General features: G+C 34.4%; 1 protein-coding gene across 1 annotated transcript; it reads right to left on the bottom strand.

Moving 5' to 3' along the window:
- Positions 1-211: 211 nt before the first annotated feature.
- LOC123718100 (T-complex protein 1 subunit eta) lies at positions 212-16,231 on the bottom strand. Its single transcript, XM_045674483.1, has 14 exons — positions 16,161-16,231; positions 15,589-15,687; positions 15,070-15,165; positions 14,513-14,578; positions 13,342-13,417; positions 11,978-12,089; positions 10,477-10,610; positions 8,688-8,863; positions 7,082-7,236; positions 6,140-6,309; positions 4,106-4,240; positions 3,322-3,510; positions 1,774-1,898; positions 212-544 (listed from the first exon to the last, which is right to left on the bottom strand). Exons 1-14 carry the CDS (start codon positions 16,161-16,163, stop codon positions 449-451), a joined length of 1,632 nt encoding a protein of 543 aa, XP_045530439.1. The 5' UTR covers positions 16,164-16,231; the 3' UTR covers positions 212-448.
- Between the last annotated feature and the right edge of the window lie 594 nt (positions 16,232-16,825).

Below are 16,825 nucleotides of genomic sequence, written 5' to 3'. Positions count from 1 at the left end.
GTTTCCAGGAATTATATTAAGGACACTTAGGGCTTATAAAAATTTGTCAATTTACATTCAGTATTATGTTTCTGTACTTAAATTTGCGATTTCAAATATTTGAGAAAGCTCTCCGAGCCGGTGTTAAAAATTGGCAAAATACAATTTATTTTAAAAAATTTATTTAAATTTAATTATTTTAATACAAATTTACTAAATCAAAAATATAGACAATGTTTCAAAAATATTTATTATCTGAAATGTTTCAAGATGTTTATTATTCGTTAATTTAAAGCTTAGTTAACGTTACCATGGCAACGTAAATCCGCGGCCAACTAGATCAATACCAACACATTTGGTTTAATAAAAACGGCCACAACCATCTAGATAAATAACTACAGCGGGTTGTCATAGCAACGTCACCAGGAGATCACCATGGCAACCACCGTTACCATGGCAACGATACATTCTAGCCCATTCGCGGTCTTCCCATGCCCCTAGCACCAGCTGTTGGCATATCCCCGCTGCTCTTAACGTTCTTGATGGTTTCATCTATAGACAAAATCTGAAAGATAAAAAAAGAGTGTCTAAATAAAAAACGAACCGCAACAAAAACGTCTGTTATTCATAAAAATTCGGTTTTTTTTTCAATCACCTCATGTCTACTATCAAGAACCTCACGGTGTATAGGCATTGACCGTTTATTTTTAATCATTGGTGATAATTAAAAATATGACATTCAAGAAAAAGTAGCAGTGTTAGTATAGTTAAAGGTGAAAGTCTCAACACTAAGGCACTAAGAGGACGTGCGTTCAAACCGACAAATTGACCACGCCATGACAAATAACGACTTGTCAGGCTGAAGATTGTAGAATACCCAACATAAACTGAGACGGTTAAAAAAATCAAACCTATACAGTAATCACCACTATAACGCGATTTCCAACTTCATATAACATTGTATATCCGTCACACTACATTGTTACTTACACTATACGTGTTATTTCGACCCTCCTTATAACGCGGTGTTTACACCCATAAAGTGAATGTCCTCCCACCTTATAGCGCGATATCCATTCTCCATATAAAGCGGTATTTCCCCCCTATAGTGTTATTACCACCCTCCTTATAACGCGGTGTTTACACCCATAAAGTGAATGTCCTCCCCCCTTATAGCGCGATATCCATTCTCCATATAAAGCGGTATTTCCCCCCTATAGTGTTATTTCCACCCTCCTTATAACGCGGTGTTTACACCCATAAAGTGAAAGTCCTCCCCCCTTATAGCGCGATATCCATTCTCCATATAATACAGAATTTACCACCTATAGCGCCATTTCCACCCCCCCTATAATACAGAATTTGCCCCCTATACCGCGATTTCCACCCTCCACATAACGTGACATTTCCGCCCTCCTATCATGCGTTTTCCGTCCCCCATAAAAGGCGTTATTTACCCTCTATAACGCGATCTCTATCCCCAATAAAACGCAGATTTCTCAAGTTATATGTCTAGTGTGAAATTTATTTGTCAAGTCCATATTTAATTTGACGTATTTCAATTGTCTGTCGTTATAAACTAATTAACGTTATTCAATTCGTGTTTGTAAATTCTGAATTGTTAAAAAACAGTTTTACGAGAATAATCCTACAACGCAGTAGACCTACCGCGTTATAGGGGGGATTATTGCAATCTTAGCTATTGAATGTTTAATTTGCCCTTTTATTAACCAATTTAAATCCATTTTTTACGTACTAAACACTAGATAAGAGTTTATAGTATGAATTGTTCACCTGTGCTGCAGCCTCAAAGGCGGCGGTGATCGCGTTAATCTTGATGACAGACGGTTCCCAAACACAACTAACGAAGTTGTCAGCTATATCTTCCTTCTGAATGTCCACACCGTACCAGACTTCACCTACAAATTCATTAACATTATATATATATAATATATTGAAAAAAAAAAAAAATATTGGTCACAACCAGGTTATTGAAGAGAAAAATTGTAATTAAGGTCGGTAACTAACTGTAACGGTAATTAGGTCTTCGTTACTTGTCAATTGAAAGAGTATACTTTGACAGTGTGTCAAAGTACGCGAAACATCACATAACGTTTGTGCTGTGATACATTTGACATATAACACCTTTCGTCTTCAGTCACCGTGACCACGCACGCTGAAAAGCACGCGAAACGTCGAAAACGAAAATTTAGAATGATGTAAATATTTATTAAGTTTCTAATAATAATACATAGCTTTAATCCGTTTGTGTGTTAGTGTTAGTGTTTTTCTTGATGTGTAAAAGCTATTTTAACAAAAGACAATACTATGAAAGAGTATATCTAAAAGGGATGGAAAACCTGTCAACACTGGAGTATCAATCAAACGTGAATTTCGTATAACAAGAGTTGTTTGCGATATACTCAACAATATTATATCTTTATATAGTAATTAGTTGAGCAGTGTTGGCCTAGTGACTCTCATCCCTGAGCACGTAGGTTCAATCCCCGGCTGTGCACCAATGGACACATGGGCTCTATCAAAGAAAACATAGTGAGGAAACCGGCCTGCCTGGGACCCACTTGCCCATTAGATTGGTATATCATGAACCGGATATATAAATCTGAGGCCCAGACCTAAAAACGTTGTAGGGCCACTGATTTTTTATACAATAATTAATTATACACTTCAGAAATGCAGAATAAAATGTCACCTCATAAATCGTTGTGTCCTCACTGAAAAATCAGAAATTGGATCCGTGTTTATAATCATCGGTGACAACGATATTTTATAACATTTGTTCGAATGTCAATGTCATATATGTAACTGTCATCTGTCAAATTTGGTGACCCATCAGAGTATACTTATTATCTGTCACAGGGGTCAACCTGTTAAAATATCAGTTATAATAATGCTTATTGGGGAATATAAAAAAAAAACAGTATCTGTCATGTGTCAAAACTGACTTTTTATAGTAGTTTGTTAGTCTGTGGAAAAAGACGACTTATCATTTGAATTTTTGCAACAAGACTGTTAGAACATATTCGGATTATAATTAAAATAATTGTTTTGAAGAACTTTTATGACAACAAACTCTTAATATTGTTAGTTTTCTTCACATATATGTATTAGGTTAAATAATTATTAGTTTTATATGTTTGGTTAAAGGTTAGAATAAATCTAACTTTGTTTTGGCAAAACAAAGTTTCAATCATCATACGTATACTATTAGTGTAACGTCAAAAATTTGTAAATTGACGGTCCACCGTCACATCAACAAGTGTCAACTGTCATCTGTCAACATACATGTGTCAAATGGGTAAAAAGCAAAAGATTTGTTACCTTGGTGGTGCTTCTGTCTGAGTTTATTCAGCAAATTGGTCGCATCAAAGCCTGCGTTGTCGCACAATTGCCTAGGTATGGCTTCGAAGGCTCTCGCTACAGCGCCTATTAAAAGTTGCTCCTTGCCAGCAATACTCTTGGAATAATCACGCAGATGCTTTGACAGCTCCATGTCAATGGCGCCTCCGCCTAGACATTTTTAAGAAAACACTATAGTAGTAGAAAAGTGAATGATGAGCGTTGGTCTAGTGACTTGAGCATGCGAGCCACGCCCGTGCACCATCTATGGGCGCACGTAACACACGCACAGTCAAGGAAACCCCAAAAAAAGTCGATAGAACGACGGTGTGTCGGGCACAGAAGGCTGATTACCTACTTGTCTAATAAAACAACCAATGATCACGAAACAAATACAGCGATTTGAGGCCCAGAATTCAGTCATAAAGCGACGTCATCCCTACTGCATATTACCTATAGTCAGGTCCTATTCAAATTCAATTCTATTATGTTTTTATAAAATAATTATTTCATTAATCAAACTATTTGTAAACGGCTTGACCGATTTTTATATAAAAATTGTGTATAACGCACCACTGACAAATTGACTTTGACAATTTACATATATAACATGCCTATGAATTTTGAGTGTTGCCATTCTTAAAATACAAATGACATCGTTTTCTCTTATTACATAATCTCTGACGGAAATAACAAAATATATATTTAGTAAAATAAATAAAATAGTATTTAAGCGAGCTATATACTAAATTACAAAAACTCTTACCAGCAACTACAGCGTCGTTCTTGATGGTCCTTCGAACAATCATGATAGCATCATGAAGAGATCTCTCGGTCTCTTCCAAGAACTGTTCAGCACCGCCACGGAGGATCAATGTACAGGTCTTGGCTGCTGGGCATCCTAACAAAACAAATGATATCTATGGTTACTCAAATATTCGAATATAAAGATAATAACTAAAACTCATAAATTATAAATTATACAATTATTATTATTACGACACGACATTTGATATTCTACAAGTTACAGACGTTTTTAACAAGCTAAAGTGTTTTTACGTTTCAAGAAGAGCCTCTATTGAATATTAAAAAATCTTTTGGAGCGTTAGCGATGATGATGAGAGTAATCTTTTTCTATTGTTAGTGTCGTTTCTTGTACTAACGTTGAACAAGGCGAAAGATAAATTTTATGAAAAGATTTTTCTCTTGTTACGCCAAAGAAGTATAACTTCTAACACATATACACACAAGTTTTAAAAGATTTTAAGACTTTAATAGCAATTGCAGTCGTCACATGCAGTTTTCCGGAAACCTGTTTCAGGCGTTTTCAGGGCTGGTTGTGCCTCTTTGATGTAGGAATATTGTAGAGTGAAGATGTGAGACAAGGAAGGAATAATACGCGAAAGAGAAGGAAGTACGGAACCTTCTAGAAGCGACTGAATATACTAGAAGGCCGTACGACACGGACGGAGCGATTTGCAAAAAGGAATAAAATGTATGTACGTATCTATTTATCTATAAGCGGACCAAAATGCGACCACCTAATTCAGTTTCGAGTACGAATCAGTTATGCCAACTTTATCCTTTTCCCCTTTAAGGAGAATCAAGAGGTCTTGAGGGACTTTCGGAGGTAATGTACCTATAGGGGTTACTTTCCAAAAAATATTTGTATCTCACAAAACGCACTATACTAAATAATTTGTACAACAACAACTTTAGTCATTTTAAATCGATATTTATGGGTATTTGAAGTTGGTTCTAGGGGTTATATTCTGCATAGCTGGATTTCCGAGAGATTAACATCGAAGTGATAAAAGTAATGAAATTGACAAAAGTAGTGTATTTTCCGCGTATTTTTGTGTTTACAATTTAATCATTAAAACACAAAAATCTGTCAATAATTATCCGGTCTCGTAACAACATATAAATAAAAATAAATACTGGAGTAACTACTGCTAGTAATGTCAATGTTCTGACAACATAAATACAATCAATCCAAAGATGAGATCAATTAAATTACTTAGCTATCTTTATACCAACAATCATAATATTATCTTTCTAACCATCGAAGCCTTAAGGCAGACTAATTTCTTTAAATAGTTTAATATACTTGACTGAGTCATTCTGTTACTGGTGAGATAAAAGACTAATAATTAATGACATGCTAATGAAGATATGATACATATTAGAAACTCTCACCATCCGGTGCACCATTTTCATAACCTAAGAAAGAAGTTGTATCACTGTATGAACCTTGGGGTACATCTCTCTTTTATAACTTGTCATCTGAGCTAGATATGCATGTTTCCATATATTTTTGATAGACATAGTATCGTATGATATAATATCAATAGGGAGCGCTCAAGTATAACGAATTTAGGGGTGGGGGGATGTTAACTCGAAATATGAAGGATGCGTACAGAGTTGGTAGGCTCTTTACTTTCAGAAGTATACTGACTTACTGGCTATATAACAATATCGGGCGGCAACGTACTCGCGAGCCCTCTGGCATTGAGTGTCCATGGGCGGCGACATAACTTAACATCAAGTGGTTTTTTAAAAAAAAAGCAACCGTTTCCTCCTTTATTTATGTTATCTGATTGTATGCAATTTATTATCAATAAATGAACATAAAATAAACAAATCAATGACGCTACAATCTTTTTAGATCTGGGCCTCAGATTTCTGTATCTGTTTCATGGTCATTTGTTAATCTAATAGGCAAGTAGGTGATCAGCCTTCTGTGCCTGTCACACCGTCGACTTTTTGGGTCTCCGGCAAGCTGGATAAATGAACATACCAGTGAATAAGTTGTAGCGCTCCCCACCAATCTGCTTCTCGGTGAAGTGAGCGCAATGTCCCAAGGCATCAGGCTTCAAATCCCTGGTGGACGAGAGTACAGCACCGCCGCACGCCCGCTGCGTACGTTTAATGTCTTCGTCGGGGACGCGGCCAGCGCAAAACATATCACTGAAAACGAAGATATTTTCTACTATTATAGAGCAGGTGCCTGTGTGTCCCGTCCCTGATGTCGTAGGTGCACCAATGGACTTTCCATGTACTCAAGTACTGATCAAAGACTAATGATTGGGTTTCGTTATAGGACGTCAAAGCAGAATACAAAATATCATGCGTCTTCGACGTACGTCGTTCCAAAGGCGTCAAACGTCCACCCGAAATGGGATTGTCGAGTCGGAGTAGGGAATAGATTAGAAAATTTGTGTCACATGCGCATGGGCAGTTCCTTTGTTAAACTTTGCAGTCATACGGTTTATGTAAAGTCAGTGAAGTGAAAGAAGTGAATTAAAGGGAATCAAGTCGTTATTGGACTGTTTAATTTCCTAAGAACTAGGCCTCAATCTACATGAATTTTTTGAAATTAAACTTCTTTATAGGCGTTGTAAAAAAAATGCCGTCACATTTTTCGGTTACGCGTCAGTTTTCCGTTACGCGCCATCTTTTTCTTGTCCCTACCACGGTCAATTCGAAGAGATAACAAAAATTATAACAACGATAACAATGATAGTAATAATTCTATTACAATTAATTAAAATTTTGTAATCTTAGTAGTAATAAGGTAAAATGAAATAATTGTATTATTAGATTCATGTATATGATAATAAAAGCCTATAAAAGCCCAGAAGATTTATATATCTGTTTCTTGATATGTCATATCTAATAGGCAAGTAGGTGATCAGCCTCCCGTGCCTCACAATACTTACATATTAATAAAAATACCAACCGGTCAGCGAAGTACTGAGTGGCGACATCACCAATAGGCAACTTGCTCAATACGACATTAGCTCCACTTGCATGCAAAGCCGCAAGCTTTTCATACAGTATCTGCCATTCTGCATCAACCACTTTCTGGTACTCCTTCACATTGTTTACGCGAACCTATAAATATTATTCAAAGATGTATATGTCGCAGTAATGTAGTTAAATCAAAGAGTTAATTAAACATCGATATTCAATCAAGTCGCTAGCATTTTGATTTAACTAAAGCAGCCTCGAAAAGCCAGCGTGTTGATTAACAATATAAAACAGGACTTCGCCATGATTATTTCGGTGTGATCGTGAAGAACTGAGAGCTTGGAAGTCGATGTGTCCTATCCGGGCCTCTGCCCCATGACTTAGTAATTCATGTCCCCTCATACAACATTAAATTCCTCACTGATAAATCAGAAATTGGATCCGTGTATTTATAATCATTGGGGAGAAAAGTAAAAAAAAAATTCAAAGCGTTAACATTACCGCCTCATAAAAAAACCCGATTTCCAACAAAAACCTTATTTGCAAGAAAATACTATTTTCTCGTTTATACTAAACGCTAAATAATGTACACTATGAAAATATCTACACAACAAAATAATGAATGTAATTTCATTTTTTAAGTTTAATATAAAGTTTGTATATTTAATAATAAATTAGAATTTTCTTTAAATTTTAACTTTGATAAAAACTAAAATAATTAAAGTTTGAAAGTAACTGAAACGAAAAGCGACAGTAAAAAGAGACAGACACACAAGTCAAATCTTAAAATAATAAAAAATGTACACACTGTATAATGCGTCCTATCACCTTTTCTCCCACGTTAAATCTTATAAATGTATGTGTCTGTGTCTTTTTCGTTTCTACTCCATCATTTCACGGTTAAGACGGAATTGTACTACGTATTTAACTGTTATATTTTTTTTTTCTTTCAAGTGAAACATCTTTATCGGAGTTGGAAAAAAATTGCCGTCACATTATTCCGTTACGCGCCATCTTTTACTAGTCCCTACCACGGTTGATTCGAAGAGATTCGAAGCCATTAATAACAAAAATATATAATAACGATAACAATGATAGTAACAATCTTAGTGGTAATAATGTAAAATGAAATAATTGTATTATTTGTATTCATGTCTCTGATAATAAAAGCCTTTTGTTAAACTTAATCTAATTTAACTTTATTTAACCAATTTCTGTAAAGTTGCATATAATAGATCAATTTCGAAAAAATTAAGGTCAAAGAAGTTTCATTTTTTACGTGTGTACACTAGTGCACGCCCCCCATGGGAGCGATCAAGTATTACGTAACGAAAATGGGGGGGGGGGGGGGTTCCTCTTGTAAAACGTTACGATGCGTTATTGCATCACTTTACACCACATAATGGTAAGTTTTAGGTATAAAGGGTCACTGGGGGTGGTCATGGAACGTTTTACTATTGGATACAGAAACGTTACGGAGCGTTTCATGGGGGATCAAGAATCCCCAAAAATGTGGACTATTGTATTTTTTTATAATCATTTTTGCCTACAAATTTCTAAATTTATTTAAAAAAAATATATAATAACCGAAATACCTCAGCATTATCCCTCTCAGCCTTCAGCTCCAGCTCGATATTGAGTAGGGCAATCTTGCAGCTGTCATAGCTCTTCGGCTGCATCTCGAAGCCAGCGTAGGAGAACGCCTTTTTGAAAGCGACTCCAGCGACTAGGAACGAATCCTCGAGAGCACCACCAGCTATCTTCTTGATACCTTGAAAGCCATTATATAGGTGATAAATAACTCTGTGTAGTTTCGACTATGTATTTATGTGCCTCCGTACGGCCATGCCTACTGCTGATATAGGCGGCTTTGTTTTTTTTTCGTTTATATATTTTATTTTTATTAGTATAGATTTGTAAGTGTCATAATTGAATCAATGAATACTTTTTAGTCAGTTGGAAAGAAAACGATTCTCACGCCTCCTAAACGATGATCTTTGTAAAGCCTGATAATGCCTACAAACAAAGAACCTGCCTAGAACAAAGGGGGAAGAGCATATGGTCTAACGTTTATTTTTATATATATAAAATTTTCGTGTCACAATGTTCGTTCCCATACTCCTCTCCGAAACGGCTTCACCGATTCTTATGAAATTTTGTATCCACATTCAGTAAGTCTGAGAATCGGCTAAGCTATCTATCTTTTAGACCCCTAAGTTATAAAGGGATGGCCACCCAAATTTTTATTTTTTTACACTATTTTTTTTTGTTTTTATTTTTTTTACGATACAAAATAAAAAATACATACATCCCTTAATTGTCACCCCTCTACGATTAACCCTTATTTTTTATATTATAAAGTGTTTTCTTATAAATAATATACAATATATAGTTTGCCGGGTCAGCTAGTATTATATACAACTAGCTGACCTGGCAAACGATGTTTTGCCATGTATATTTTTTCCAGGAAACATTTTTTAGTTCAAATAACCTAGCTACTGAAATAAAAAATAGGGGTTAATCTTAGAGGGGTGACAATTAAGGGTTGTATGTATTTTTGAATGTTGTATAATAAAAAAAGTTTTCTAAAAAATAAAAATATTTTTTTTGGGGTGGACACCCCTTACAACTTCTGAAATTTATAAGTATCGGTCGAGCCGTTTCGGAGGAGTATGGGAACGAACATTGTGACAGGAGAATTATATATATATAAAGATAAGTCCAAATCTAAAAGTATGTTGTGTTTTACTAATATCTAGAATAAGTTATTAATAAGTTTAGGTAAAAACTTTTTTAAAGGTCACGGTTGCCCATAAGCCGCATGAATGAACATTTATAAACGTTTGTCACCTCATACAGTTTAAAATCCTCACTGGTAATTCAGAAATTGGATCCGTGTTTATAATCATCGGTGAAAAATAGTGTACCCTAATTATTATTATATATTATGCCGCAGTAAAGTAGTTAAATCAGAGAGTTAATTAAAAATCGATATTCAATCAAGTCGCTAGCATTTTGATTTAAATAAAACACCGGCTTTTTCTCTCGGCCTATGGTACTGGTATGGTAATAGATAGTCATTCTGACAACTGTCATGTTACTGACAGGGATAATTCAAATGACAGCTGTCAAATAGATATTGCGTGTTAATGGCAATTAAATGTTTTTTCTGTACCTAAATATGTAGATTGAAAAATTAACATATTTCGACTTTTTACTCGCTTTAACTCGCTACTTGGGGGGGGGGGGGGTACTTGCACCTTTAAGGGGGGGTGCTTGTAAATACAACTGGCATTTTCGATTTTAATTTGATCTCATAATTATCAAGACGTTGACTTATTTATGAACCTTTGTGGTTTCCTATGTAATTTTAAAAATAATTACCAATCATATCCAAGGGAAGCAACGGAGCATCCAACGACAGTACAGCATCAACGACCATCTTGGAGAAGTGGTCCTTTTGTTGGTTGATCAGTTTTGACGACATGGCTGTCACTGCACACTTTTGTAGTAAATCGCTGTAAATTATCACAATTTATATTGAGTTATTTAAAAAATGTAATGTCATGATGAAGTATAGTATGTATGTGACCTTTGACTTGTATGTATTTAATCCACAAATTTCTCTAAAATCAAGAGTTATTTATATATTTAAAAAAAAACTCGTCTCGTTTTAATCAAAACCATTCATTGTTTTTGAAATATCTATGCATTTCTTGAAATTTTTCTAAAATACTTTACATATTATATTGTTCGGTCAGTACTACATTGTATTGTTTAAAGCAAACACAATTTAAACGGATTGAAGCTATGTATTATTATAAACTTATAATTATTTTACATAATTTTGTAAGTCACGGTGACTGAAGACAAAAGGTGTTAAATGTCAAAAAGTATCACAGCTGTAGAGAAAGTTTTGTTATCTGTATTTATTTCCCCGGAGTTGGCATCGACTAAAAGATGAAAGGGTTTTTGCACAAATTACTCACGGTGTCTTCTATTTTCGCGGATAATTTAAAATTATGTAAAATAATTATAAAATATAAAATTATAAAATATCTACTATTATTACTTATGAGATCAAGTTTATAAATAATAATACAATAGTATCACCTCATAAATCGTTGTGTCCTCACTGATAAATCAGAAATTGGATCCGTGTTTTTAATCATTGGTGACAAATTGTAAATGAAACCTAACTATGTCTAATTAAACTTGTGGATAAGTTTTCTCATACTAAAAATAATAATGATTTTAGCCCATTTGACAAAAACGTATGGTATTTTGGACATACCGTTCTAGAAACATACATTCTCACGTTTTTGAAGTGAAACTTCTTTAGGCGCATGAGAGTAAAATTTTGACGTTTCCGTCATGAAGATGTGCTCCCATGAGAAAAGGGAGAGAGCGATTGATACCGATTGAGAGAGAGTGAGAAAGGGAGGTCAAGAAAAATACACGCTATTGGTTGATGTATTCGTTTAGTAGTTACATATTAGAACTTTCGATGGCAATTCTATCGCATAACATATACAGTGTGAATATAGATATACATTGAGTGATCATATGCTGGTACATGGTCATCTATTGGGGCTTTTACCTTAGTAATAATTATTTTACAAAGAAGTTTCACTTCTGACATGTGTACTTTGTGTGTACGCACTTTTTTATTGTATCACGAGGCAAACGGGCAGGAGAACTGATCTTGAGTGATATTGCCAATGGCTTCAACATTGCCAAAAGGCAAGTTCGTTACCGGCCTTTTAAGAATTTATATGAAGGTGATCTTTTCATGAAGGAAGTCGAATTGGTTTGGAAAACTTCAGTGGGCAGCTGACTTTATTCTAGATTTCTATCCAGTCTTAAATCTAGCAACTTCACTCACCGTTGTTCCTCAGCTGATTTACTTTCAACCCGTACAGCTAATTCCTTAACTTTGTCCACAGCAAGCTTCGAAGCGGTGCGCACAGCTCGCACAATTATTCGCGGGTGAACGCCTATTCAAAACATTTTTTAATCATATTAAGGAAATATAAATAAATAAAATAATGTTATTGTCTTTTGTTAACATAGCACACACACTAAGAAAACACTTTTTAAACGTATTGAAGCTATGCATTATTATTGAAAACTTATAATTATTTACATAATTTTAAATTTAAACACTTTACACCGTGCGTGGTCACGGTAAGTTTATAATAGTAATACATAGGTTCAATCTGTTTAAAAAGTGTTTTCTTAACAAATAATATGTTGCTAAGCTCAAGCTCCGAGACGGAAGGACCAATTCGAGTGTTTATTATTTATTCCTTGAATGAACTCTGAGGAAGGTTTTTATGGAGAGGAAAATGTTGATTGTTATTCTGGAGAAGCAAGCAGTCTCTGGGATAGGAAAATGTTCCATATGTTGGTGTGTACTAAAAAGGTAGGCTAAGAAAAATCATATCTAAGCAAAACGAACATCGCGGGCGCAGATATATAGTAATAAATGATAATTATCTGTGGTGTTACAACGCTAAAGGAAGGACTGGCTGGTTCCACATAGCGGTAGTGCGCGATAAAAATTTAGCGGTGGACGTCGTTTAATAACGGGTGGAACTTCGTATTATGCCTCGACTTCTAATAAAACTCAGCTGCAGGTATTAATCCGAACAACTCCTCTGACCACTCCATGGTAAATGCGGTAGAAGATGCAGAGGGACCCCACATCTCTAAGCAACGCTAAAGGATCAAGCCGCAAGCCGCAGAGGGATTGACACCGACAATTCGAACCGCTCTTCGTTGGATACGGTCAAATGGAAGGAGCTGCCGCCCAGAGGTGAGAACAGTATTCCATGTGAGGCCTAATTAGCGCTTTATAGAGTTGCAAGTGGTGGCCCGGATTCAATCACATATAGAATTTTTATTTTAGACAATACTTACTTTGTTTGCTTTTACCAAGCAAGTGTAACACATATAGACAGAAAGGCAATTGGTGCACAGCCGGGGTTCAAACCCGAAGGATGAGAGTGGCAAGCTGAAAGGACTAGGCAAGCAAAGTCTCCTAAGTACCATAAAGACTTTTTAATTCCGTACAAGGAAGTGAAAAGATTAATTTATTGCATATACAGGTATAAAACAGTTCTTCTGTCAGTAAAATTTATTTCACAAGGTTTTATATAGATGGTAACGATTTGCTGTTAATATTTAAACTGAAACCTATCTTAATATTAAAATTAGCACCAGAAAGTAAACAACCCATTAACTAACCTTCTTCCACAAACGGCTTCAGTCTTTTGAGCAGCTCTCCGGCTAAGATCACAACTGATGTTGTACCATCACCAACCTGATGGAATATGGACCATTAATACAATCATATATATAAGCAGATTGCATTAATTTTATTTATTGTTATGTTATAATTGATAAATATTAAATATATGGCAATCCAAATATACATAGTGTAAACTCGATTTAACGACGAACTCCTTAAAGCTAAATCAATTAGCTTTGGTTAGTTTAGCTATACATTTACATGAGATTGTATGGAGTGTACCCATTTTACCCAGTAATGTATCCAACTTTGTTTGTCTTGGGTATGATAGGATACAACAAGTGAGAGATAAGGTTTGACTTAACCATGACTTTATATTTTTTAAGGTCCTTAGAGGTAAAATATATAATGCGGAATTGTTGGAGACTGGGGCTGCATGTGCCAATTAACCAGTCTCGGGGTGGTAAGCGATCGCAATTGCTGGTAGTGCCTCGAACGCGTACGAACTTACTCAGAGAAGCACCCTAAATATTATTGCTTGTGAGACAGATGTATTTATTGCACACTGGCTGAATTCACAAGAATTGCATTAGTTATAAAATGGTTTAGATATTAAGTTTTAACTTGTTATGTTTATATTATATATTAAATTAAGTTTTCTATTATATTAGTATTAAGTTACTGTAAAAATAGGAAATAAGGAAGTAAAGCTTCCATACACTCTACATAGCATTACACCCACAAGAATGACAACAATTGAGTAATAAAGTACTTTGAAGTTGCTAAAATTACTAAAAACTGTGCAGCTGTGTTCTTGTTGACCACGACTAATAAGTAGGAGTCATGGATTATTTATACGTTTCTCTTCTCTTCATTTAAGGACAACTCTAGAACTAGTTATATAGAGTTTACACTGTATCGAGTCTGTAATCTTTATACACAACAATCTTCAAAATTAATTTGCAAATAGAAAACTATATTATTGCTCAGTGTTTGTCTGTCTCTATATATTACCATAAAAAATTAAGTCTGTTTATAAACACTACTTCACTATAGCAACCCTTTATCTAGAATTATTATAATTATATATAATCTAAGGTTTACGGGTCACGGGCTTAAAAGCTAAAAATGCACATACAACTAATTTATAATACAAGAAATATATACCTCTGCATCCTGTGACTTGGCAATATCCACCAATGTTTTTGCAGCTGGATGGATGATGTCCAAAAGCTGTAAAATTAAAGCAAACAAATAAAAATCAAAGTAATAGCAGGTTTAGCCCCAGCATTTCTATCAAACTAGATTTAAATCTCCAGAGCTGTCAATTTTCTTTCTTCTGTATGACATATTTGACAGTGCTCCAGACGAGATTCTGACTTGAGATACCAATTAGAATATGGGATTCTCAATCATAAAGTTATGTGTTCAAACAATGTTCAAAGCTAGTAAACCATTTTTAAATTATTTTAACTTAAGACTCTGTTAATGAAACCTGAGTAACACTACCAAATGTATAACTAAAATAAAAAATGTATTTATACATACAAAATATTTAAAAAAGTCATATCCATCCCTGCAAAGCCTAAGTACTACTGGTAATATTTATGTATCATGTAGGTATGAAAGTACATTTATTCCATGAAAGGGTTCCATACTGGGGTATAGGCAAGACTTTTGGTACCTTTTACACAGATTGGGAGGTTTCCTTGCATTTCTATTACCTTCATGATAGTGGCTCCATCATTGGATATGACAGCTTTACCACCATGATCCACAATCAACTTGTCCATCCCACGAGGTCCCAAGGTAGTGCGTACCTAAGGATCATACATAATTTTACAATTGTCTGTACCACAAAGTCTGTGCATTAACTAAACTTTAGTGTTGGAATAATTGAACCTAATTTGTCTACCTGTTGCTGTACCTGGCAAACATTATTTGTTTCAAGTTTATATACCCAAAAATTCCACTGAACCAGGCCCAGTCTAATGCGGGTATGTTATATTCTAATGTAAGTAACAGTCCATATAAATATATACATACTATACATCAAGAAAAATCTTAAAGTTAAGGCTTTAACTAACATAACTTATAAACCCAGTCTATAGTTAAGGCTTTACCTAACATAACTAATAAACCCAGTCTATAGTAACAGCATATATGTAAAACTTTTAAGACACAACAAGAATTTTTACCTCTTGTCATATACCAGAATATTTGTATATCAGTAATTTACTTACAGCATCCACAACTAGTTGACAAGCATTGATATTGGACACAAGTTGCGGTTTCCCTTGACTTTGGTCTGTCCCCTCCTTCAGCACTAATATTTGAGGTTGCTGAAATTATATTGTTTATATTAATATGTGAAGATATATGTTCCGGTGTTAAAAGGATACAAAAGCCTACACACGTACAGCTTTATTAAATATTATTTCATATATTTTAGTAAATATAAATAATAAAGGGGGCGCTTAAACCATAGAATGTATAAAGAATTTAAGTATTTGATCAAACCTGGTGACAAAAGTTTAAAATACATGATTAATTCTATAGCGCTATCAAAAACTTCCTAGCACAGAAATTAACATAAGAGGCAAATTACAAGTATATAGTATTAACTTTCTGAAATAATAAAATTTATTATATCGTCCAATAGCCTTAAAATAAAAAAATATTTTTAATATGATAGTACGCTATTTAATTTATAAATATATGAACTATATCAAAATTTATCAATTTTGCAATTCGTTTTAATACAATTCACTGGCTTTCCGTTTCGGATTTTAGCGAAAACTTCAAATTTATTTACCATCTTGATAGAAATTCAAAAGCCTTTTAGGAATTCAAAACAATACTCTTTTTGACATAAGACGAATTGCGAATGGCAATTAACATGTATATTTTAAGTTGCCAGGTTTGTCCAAAAATATGATATATATGACAGTTGACATTTTTTAGTAATTTCCAGGAAATATGCTATTCTTGTGGTTATTATATTATTTTAACACTTTTATTGGTATGCACTATGTGCTAGCCGTCTCTGACTAAATTTACCTTACAGAACAAAAAATTGTTTTACAAGCACGCTACGTGCTCGTCGATTCGATTAAATCTGACAGTTTTGTGTCACGTGACTGACTATTCAAATAGTGACGTGAATATTTAAATAAATAATTATTATACACAAGAAATATTACTCCATAAGGCTCTTTTGAAGTCATGTTATATAAGCATTGCATTCAATGCCGCTTTATTTTGTTATAGTGGCAAAAAGCCTATTCGTCAAATACATATAAAAAAAATGATCGAGGTATTGAACGCAACAGTTTTGCATTTGCGCGCAGAAAGTGATGCACAAACGGCGGTGTGCACTTGTTACTACTTGTTAGTTCACAAGGCTACTAATCTTGCTCGTGTATATATACTGTACATATATAAAATATCAATTATTATTAATTACATCAAAAACTAAGT

This window comes from Pieris brassicae, chromosome 14, assembly GCF_905147105.1.
Source record: "Pieris brassicae chromosome 14, ilPieBrab1.1, whole genome shotgun sequence".
NCBI lineage: Eukaryota > Metazoa > Arthropoda > Insecta > Lepidoptera > Pieridae > Pieris > Pieris brassicae.
The sequence above is the reverse complement of the archived record's forward strand: the minus strand, read 5'-3'. Positions and strand labels throughout refer to the sequence as shown.